This window comes from Ipomoea triloba, chromosome 13, assembly GCF_003576645.1.
Source record: "Ipomoea triloba cultivar NCNSP0323 chromosome 13, ASM357664v1".
Taxonomy (NCBI): domain Eukaryota; kingdom Viridiplantae; phylum Streptophyta; class Magnoliopsida; order Solanales; family Convolvulaceae; genus Ipomoea; species Ipomoea triloba.
The window spans coordinates 29,480,874-29,489,867 of record NC_044928.1 but is presented as its reverse complement, the minus strand read 5'-3'; the positions used below and the strand labels follow the sequence as shown (position 1 = coordinate 29,489,867).

The following is an 8,994-nucleotide window of genomic DNA, read 5'->3' as shown; positions in this document are numbered from 1 at the left end:
TTCTCTGCTTGCATATAATAAAAGCTTTATAAAAACTCGTTATATACTCCGTGATTTCAAGTCTATATATAAATGCAGATTAACTATGCAGGGACACCGATGGATAGATGGTATACTAGGCTTGGGTCGGGTGGATCGGTTCAAGAAAATAATTGGATTAAAGAAGTCCAAAAGGAATACAATTGGATCAAAAAAGTTCAAGAAGGATGCACAACTTAAGAGTTGATAAAGGATTAGACCTATTATTTCTAATGTAACAAGGATTAGACTCATTATTTTTAGTATAATAGAATTAGGTTTTATGATTTTAATGTAACAATGATTCCCAATGTGAGGCAATTTAGGATTCTTATTGGCGCTCTAGGTCTTTGTACAAATAGACCCAAGGAAGAGACAAGCAATTCTGAGCCATAGAAGGCTTATATTCTCTCAATATTTTTCGAATTCTCTATATATTTCTTATATTTTGGTTATAGTGTTGACCTGCTGTTGACTACTCAAAAGTTATAAAACAAATATATAGACAGTCAAGAATGTGTAGTCGTACTGGAAAACTTAGTGCAGGTAGGATGTTGAAACTTCTTCTTCTTCTTCAATCATCAGCAAATGTTTTCCTTCTGGTTATCATGATTTCATGCAGTTTGGAGAAGGGGAATGCTTCGAGAGGAATAGTTGACGGCTTAGAAGCTCATCACTACCAAACTCTTCCACTCAGCTCCATGCTTCCACCCTTTTTCTGCAAGCAAACCAGTTCCAAAGGTCATTCATTGTTCACGTTAATCTTTAGGGTTTTTTTGGCAGCCACTACTTGAGAGTGAGCACTGGATAAATATGGTCTTGTAATCTTAATGGATTATAAGTAAATTAGCATAAGTTGCAGGCCTATAGCTGATGGCCTCAAACCAAGAAACTAAGGCTAATAGGTTGCTCTCATTCAATTGACATAATGTTCATTATTTATATACTGAACGTTCAAATGAATACTTAATGTATTAAAAATAAACATTTTTCTATGTTTTACGGTATAATTTATTTAGTCTAATCAACTTTTTTTTTAGTACTATTAACTCTGATACAATGTAGTATTTGTTCATAATTACTTTCTCAGCCAAATGAAGCACAAAAAGCAATTATTACCTCCACTAAAACTCGAACTCACTCCTCCCATGTGAAGTGCAACCGGGTGTCATCAGACCACGATGTCTTTGACAGCCTAACCAACTTAATTGGGTTGCACTCTCATCTTTTTTTAGTTTCTGGAACTTTGAGTGGCCGGGCTGCTAATGATATGATATATTGATATATGCATTTCAGGTGAAGGTAGAAAGACATCCATGAAGGTTGTTCACAGGTTCGGTCCTTTCTCAGCTCGGGGCGGAGACTCGCCAAGCATGAGGGAGATTCTACTGCGCGACGAGTCTCGAGTCCAATCAATGCAAGCCCAACCCCGACTCAGATCTTTCAGATTGGCCAAGAACAATATTAATAGCGAGATGGGGGCCCGGGAGTTGGAGACTGTAGATCTCCCGGCCGTGAATCAAAGCCCAAGCGGCGTGGGTAACTACATCGTGACCGTGGGACTAGGGACGCCGGCGCAAGACGTGGAGCTAGAGTTCGACACCGGCAGCGACCTGACGTGGACTCAATGCCAGCCGTGCGGCGAGGCGGAGTGCTACAATCAGAGGCTCCCAATCTTCGACCCGGACGCTTCAACCACCTATTCCTACGTACCATGCGACTCCCAGGCCTGCGCCGACCTGGAGGCCTCCACGGGTTACCCGGTCGACCAATGCGACGAGGAGGAGGACGAGGATTCCACCGAGTGTTCCTACACCACCTCGTACCTCGACGGGTCATTCTCCATAGGTGAGCTGGCCACGGACAAGCTAACCTTAACCTCCACGAATGTGGTCGACGGGTTCATATTTGGGTGCGGCGAAGACAACGACTTCACCTACGGCAGCGACAATGGTGGAATTATGGGTTTAGGAACTGCTCCTCTCTCTATCGTCTCCCAAACATCTCAACAATTCGGCAACTACTTCTCCTATTGCCTCCCAACCCCGACCGGATCCGACGGACATTTAACGTTCGGAAAGAACAATAAAAACACAAATAATCTCAACTACACACCTTTCTTGCCTTCATCCGGCTACTCCATCGAGGTCTTGGCAATAAGTGTTAACGGACACCAGCTGTCGATCTCTCCGGCGGTGTTCCAGAACCCCGGGACCTTCATAGACTCCGGCACCGTCATAACCCGCCTCCCCACGCCAGCCTACAACGCTCTGCGCGATGCTTTCAAGCAGCATATGACAATGTATCCGGAAGTAGAAACAGACTCGATACTGGACACTTGCTATGACTTCACCAATTACCCTAACCCAACCATACCGGAGATAAGGTTCACGTTTGGTGATGATGTGGAGGTTGAATTGGATCCTAGAGGGGTGATGGCGCCTCTAGATTATGACCGCTCAGCAGTCTGTCTGGCGTTTGCGAATTCTACAGATGGTGGGATTTTCGGAAACTATCAACAGCAGACGTTTGAGGTGGTGTATGATGTCGCCGGAGGGCGGCTGGGGTTTGCCTCCGGTGGCTGTTCGTGACCATAATTTTCCGGTGATATTGTTGTAGGTATTCTGATCTCCTTGAGTTGCAGAAGGGATTGTTTTCTCTTTTGTCATCATTGGAAAAATCGTACTTTTACTCCCTCAATTGTTCGATCTGCAATGTATGTTGAGAGCAATGTATGTTATCTCTCACGATTAATTGTATGTTATCTCTCACGATTAATTTTATGTAATTGGGTCCCTAATAACTTTAAACTTTAATCAATGTTGCCCTTCAGATTTCTCGCTAACTAGTGTTAAAACCATAGACAATTTGATAATTTTGCAACACCACTCAATTTTACCTCAAGAGATTTAGTAAAGAGATTAATCAAAACCGGCAACATGTGACTGGCAAAAATGTTAAGCTATTTAACTTATTTTAGATTGATCAACCAGTTACAGCGAGAGTATGTATAAAATTTAACTTATCTTCTGATCTTTTTTTTTTTGTGTGTGTGTGTAGTTCGATTAACAAGAATCCAACCAGTTTTTATCATCCTATCAACTCATCAATGTGAATAAATTTGTCATTTCCATCATCATATTAAGCAAGGAGGAAAACATCCATGATAAAAACTTCCCCCTATGGTAAACGATATGAATGGTAGCAACCATGCAATATCTCCCTAAAACCTAAATAGTAGAACAGACCTACTCAGATGAGCATAACCGGGAAAATAAATTTGAATAGTCTGCAACAAGTCTTGGGGGAGGGGGGTTTGAGTTTTGGCATAATATTTACTTTACACGGGCGGCAAGATGACAGAAAAGAACCTACTTTGGTGGCATTGGCAGCTTTGGGACGATAGGATCAATGTAAGCGTAATGCCTAGGATCAGCTTGCCAGAGTTTCGATAGATAAAGATGAGAGGAGGTACGCCTATGAATTTCTTCGATAGCCCAGATGCTGGCTTCTGCTTTACTAGGATGGATGATGGTATCCAACGGAACGCCCTCTTTTGCAGCGCCAATCCTCAATTGATCCCACTGCCTCATTTGGATGTTGGTAAGGTAATGGAGCGGCTGCCCATATACCCTCTTAAGGGATGCAGCTAACCCCATCCACGAGGTAAACGGAATAACTGAGCCATGGTGAGAAGGTATCGGTAGCTTCTGCATGTATTCTTGGTACATTCTACAACTCCTAACCAAGTCGTCTGCATTCCACAAAGAAGGTTGGAATTTGGAAAGATATAACACAGACATAAACCGATCAAACCAACAAGCCGAACAAATAGCACTATCCAAGCTTTTGTGTAACGAGATTAATTTGACAAAGCACCGAGAGAACCTTATTTATGCCATAAGGATTTGGGCAAAAAAGTATTATAACGTCAGAGGCTAAAAGAACTGAACACTACTTGACAATTACAATGCGAATGAATGAAGGATAACAAGCAATGAAGCAATCACAACACTAACTTCTTAAAATTATATGCAGATTGAGCATTATGCAGTATGGAAATGATAACAAATCAAGATTACAATACCTTCAAATAATTCTTCCAGATGTTGGTCATCAATAAACGTTTTGGTGAGCAGTTTATTAAGATCATTATCTGGTTTAACATCATCTTCATCTGAAGATATATCTACTTGCTCTCCAAATGGTACAGTCCTCTTCATGGTCTTCAAAAATCAAAATCAAAATCAAAATCAAAATCAAAATTGTTTAAAAAAAAAAACATAATCAAAATCCACCAATTTCTATCTACATATATTCAATTGAATTTAAGAACTCCTAACCAATAAAACAAAGAAAAAACAAAATGGGGACATCCCATACGACTTAATAACTACAAGGTTACAAGTTCGACTTCCAACTGAGACAGTCTCTTGACTTTCTTGGTTTGAGTTTGTAAGCTAGGGTTGTCTCCTTCTGGTCCTTTGCCAACAAGGATAGGATCAAAAGCGGGTTTACCCAGTACACCCATAGAGTAATAGATGCAATTTTCCTCATCATTCAAATGAAAAAAACAGAACTAGAAAACTGAGAGAACCCTAGCAATGAAGTAAAAATGTGAAAGGTAAAAACTTTGATAACGATGGATTTCAAGAATTTACATTTCCACAATTAGAACAATCCCCAATAGCTCCAGTTCAAAATTCACGATTTTAATTTAATTTAAAGCGGCGATACAACACAATCCATGGAATTCGAAGATGATTTATCTTCTGGGGCTGGGAAACTATCGTCTTTATGTGAAACAATCAACAAAATCATGCCAGAGGGGAAATTTTGGTAACGCTCGGGAGAGAGATTGAACATAAAACTTGAAGAAAGTAATTGATATATACACACAGTTTTCTCTTCTCTCGGAAATGGAAGTAAAGTGGACCGAAAAAATTTAAAGAATGAGGAAGTGTGAGATAGGTATGCTTACCAGCAAGCGGCGACGGCGACGGCTGTGGCACGGACGAGGTGGCGGTGGAGGAGGTGTTGAAGTGAAGTGAATGCAAAAATTTCCGTTAAAAATGAGAATGTGGTGTTGAGATTCAGTGAATGTTGGGCTTTGGGTTACCATTTGGGTATTGGGCTTGAGCCCAAATCCAACACAAGTAGATTGAGTCCACCACCTAATAAAACTGGGCTATTTGGGCTTGCGGTAGTGAGACTGTGAGAGACTGCAAATTGAGAGGGAGCAAATTATGCTATGGACCCGGGTCCACATTCCCCGGGTTCATGTTCACAATTTTAGAATTCTGTATTCAGAATTCTAGAACTTTATATTGACAATTTTAGATCTCAATATACAACATTACATTGGGTTTACATGCTAGGAATGTGAACCAAAATCAAAGTTAGTGTTTGATCGGCAACTTTTTAAAACACAACTATGGATAATATATTACATTCTATTACTAAACATAAAAAATCTCTTTCACCAAAATTTATTACTATATACCAAGTATTCGATTCACATTCCGATTCCGATTATCATTCACTGGAAACCAAAAACACCCTTATTAGCTCCCACGACCAACATAACCTTTGTCATTTTGCGAACAAGGAAGAATGTTTGATGTATTGTACCATTTTGGTTGTTGTCGCAATTTAATGCTTTGATAATGATATGCGCAGTGGATGGAAATTTTAATGTAGTATTCATCAACCATATTTTATGGTTTGTACTATTCCCCTAAAGTAATAGGGGTCATACGTTTATCCATCAACCTTTTTTTTTTTTTAATCCTTTAATCAAATATGAATACAAGTGGGAGTAAAAATTGGAAATAGATTTTTGAAGTCCATGTAGTATTTTCATTCTGCTATGGTTTGTACTATTCCCTATTGCCGTACTTATTATTAATTGGGTGCACACCGTGTAAACGTACTCCACTCTCGTGCATGTAATAACCTACAAATCAGAGAAAAATTTGATGCCTGTCATCGGATTCATGGATTCAATTAATTAAAAGGCAGGTTGTTAACAAGAATCGAACTTGTCACTTTCTAATACAAGAATCATATTTCACTCACTCTACCATCATTTTCGGGAGAAGTACACAGACATACTTTAAGATGCATATCTGCCGCACACAAAGTCCACAGCTACACAATCAATCTCATAATCATATACATAAATGATACATATATGCATATATGCACACTCCTTTTAATGCTATACCTGCAGGCCACCTTAAATCTCTTCCTCTCCGGCGGCATATACGCTAAAGATATTGTTCTGATCTTCACCTTCTTAATTACTGTTTATATGGTACAATGCTACATGATCAACATGCCACTAAAGCACTTGCTCGGATCACCCTTTTCGGGACACTGATTAATCTTTCTTGATATAATTAGTAAATTTTACTATTAATTCTTATTAAGACTCATGAATACCTAGACCATGATCGAACAAAGTCTTTATAATGTGACAAATTTTAATCCCCTCTAAACCAAAATTTTAATTCACCTAAAAAGTAATAAAATATGAAGTTGTACCTTAACCGAAAGATGAAGAATTGATAAGAACAATTTGTGTGAAAGTAATCAGAATATTATGCAGGTAGATGGCGTGTATTCCATGACGGTGGCCATGGATAACGAGATGAGAATCAAGAAACGTAAAAAGACCAAAAGGGGTACGTCGTAATCCAAACGGATACCATGGAATTAGAATTTGAACAACCCAAAAAAAAATAAAAAGTTAAAGTAGATAGGCAAGAGAAGAAAACAAGACTTCAAATTCTAATGGGACCCAAAAGCAAAATTTAAAAATTTTTTTTAAAAAAAGAATAAAATTACTAATTAAAGCAAAGCAAGGAATCTATGGAGAAGGTAGATCAAATAATAATTCTTGCCCCCCCACCACCCCTTTGACTGCCTCGTGAAGCTTGATTTGGTTCACAAACATGAGGGCATTTTGGGAATTGGGAAAAGCAAATGGCTTTAGGGCTTGCATGCTTTTTTGTGTGTTTTTTGACCTGTTTTCATGTTGTCTTATGTAAGTAGATCGAAGTAGAAGAACAGAAACAGCTGTCTGTAGATGTGCTTTTTTTTATCTGATACGTAGTAGAACATTATCATCATCTTCATAATCATTTGAGGCAGCAGCCATGGGATTTGAAACCCCTTTATGCTACTTCCTCATTATGATTCTATAATCATTAAAATTACCCATGTGAAAATACACTCAATATTACCTAATAATATACCCAAATTGAATTTCAATATAAAAAAACCCTGTTACAATGCAACATCTGTTTATAACTACAGTCTCAACCTATTGAAGTACAAAGAGTCAATATTGACTCCATTGAGACTCAAACCCACTCCTTTCATATGGAAGTGCAAACGGTGCCACTAGATCACAAGGTCTTGGAAACTCAACCAGTTAATTAATTCAAAAAAAAAAATCATAAGCTTTGCCTTGAGACTGTAGCAGAGTGCAAGGTTCTATACATCTCGTGATTTATCCTTTCTACTGGTCTTTAAAGTAGGAGCGGGGCTGTGGACCATGCAAGATCATAATTGCATAATTGAACCATATATGAGTCCCAACAAATGTCTACCTTCCAAGATACCTTTTAAAATGGATGGTGCCATGGTGGAATGGGAAATATAGTGAGAATCTTTTCCACAAAAAGCATGGAATAATTATACATTTATACAAATATATATTCCGGCCTTTAACTACTTTAATTTGCAGCCATTTGGATGTCAAATCCTTTGACAATTTGGGTATTTATATTCAATTCCTCCTCATTTATACCACTGATTAATGTTTCCTGCGGGGTCGTCGGAGGTAATCTCAATTTTCTTGTCTGTTTGAAAATATTGCGAGGTAATGTACATCACCTTAGTATTCAAGATTCCTTATTATACTACTGCACTAAGGATTGGCAATAATACATATATGTATGTGGCTTCTCATAATATTATTGCTACAATACACAAGAGAAAGGTGATGAGACGTTGAGTATTTAGGTATCATACTAGTTCATGAATAAATTTAATCTAATGTATAATTCGTGAGCCTAGTACAGTGAAGCGGTCTAACATCTATGTTTGTTAACATTAGACATCATTAGGTACATATATACTAGGTAAACCAACATGGTTGGCTCGCTTGATGGTTCAGCACCTCGTCCCTTAATCATGAGGTTGGGGGTTTGATCCCCACCCATCGGCCATGCTCTCTGTTGGGACGGAGGATTAGTCTTTGGCTATTGTCTTGGGACGTTAATTGATGATTACACCTAACGAGACATTTATAATCCTAGGGGATTTCTATATAAATAGAAGTTCCAAACATAATTTTCATATATAATCGTAATACATAAGGTTTTGGTGGAATTCAAGAGGTCCAAATACTCTCAACAGGTCCGAAGTCGTACTAAGGATATTTTTTAAACAAATTCTCTTCCTTCTATGGACCAAGGAGACTTTTATAGAGTTGGGACAAGTAAGGTAACACACGTCGAAATTGTCATTGATAAGGGGCACATGACACTCACCTACAGGTCAGTCAAGTCTATCGTGCCACATTTTAATTTGGTGCAGAAGAGACTCGGACAAGTGTGACAACTGAGAGGCTTCACCCCTTCACGCTTGTCTGTCCGAGTAAGATCCACTTCCCACTCTGACAGAGTGACAAGTCAAGAAGCGCACTATTGAAACAAAAAATAATCAATAACTGTCATATACTTATACGTTTCATATATCCCATCGTATACAAATAACACTTTATAACTCATAATATAAGATTAATAAATGGTGTACTATTAGAGCAACTTATCGATCCCTCCCTTCGATGAGTCAACGAGGCATGAAGAAAATGAACCAAAACTTCATCCCATCATCATATACTCATTGAAAAACTTGTTTCCTTGTGTGCCCTTAATTAGCAACCATGATGTACCTTAAACACTT

General features: G+C 38.5%; 2 protein-coding genes across 2 annotated transcripts; one reads left to right on the top strand and one right to left on the bottom strand.

The window, feature by feature from the left end:
- Positions 1-533: 533 nt before the first annotated feature.
- Positions 534-2,863, top strand: LOC116001459 (aspartyl protease family protein At5g10770-like). Its single transcript, XM_031241334.1, has 4 exons — positions 534-759; positions 1,315-2,584; positions 2,638-2,734; positions 2,852-2,863. The coding sequence occupies exons 1-4, from the start codon at positions 534-536 to the stop codon at positions 2,861-2,863; spliced, it is 1,605 nt and encodes a 534-aa protein (XP_031097194.1).
- Positions 2,864-3,126: 263 nt separating this feature from the next.
- LOC116002237 (protein RDM1) lies at positions 3,127-5,060 on the bottom strand. Its single transcript, XM_031242334.1, has 3 exons — positions 5,000-5,060; positions 4,106-4,244; positions 3,127-3,772 (listed from the first exon to the last, which is right to left on the bottom strand). Exons 2-3 carry the CDS (start codon positions 4,239-4,241, stop codon positions 3,390-3,392), a joined length of 519 nt encoding a protein of 172 aa, XP_031098194.1. The 5' UTR covers positions 4,242-4,244; positions 5,000-5,060; the 3' UTR covers positions 3,127-3,389.
- Between the last annotated feature and the right edge of the window lie 3,934 nt (positions 5,061-8,994).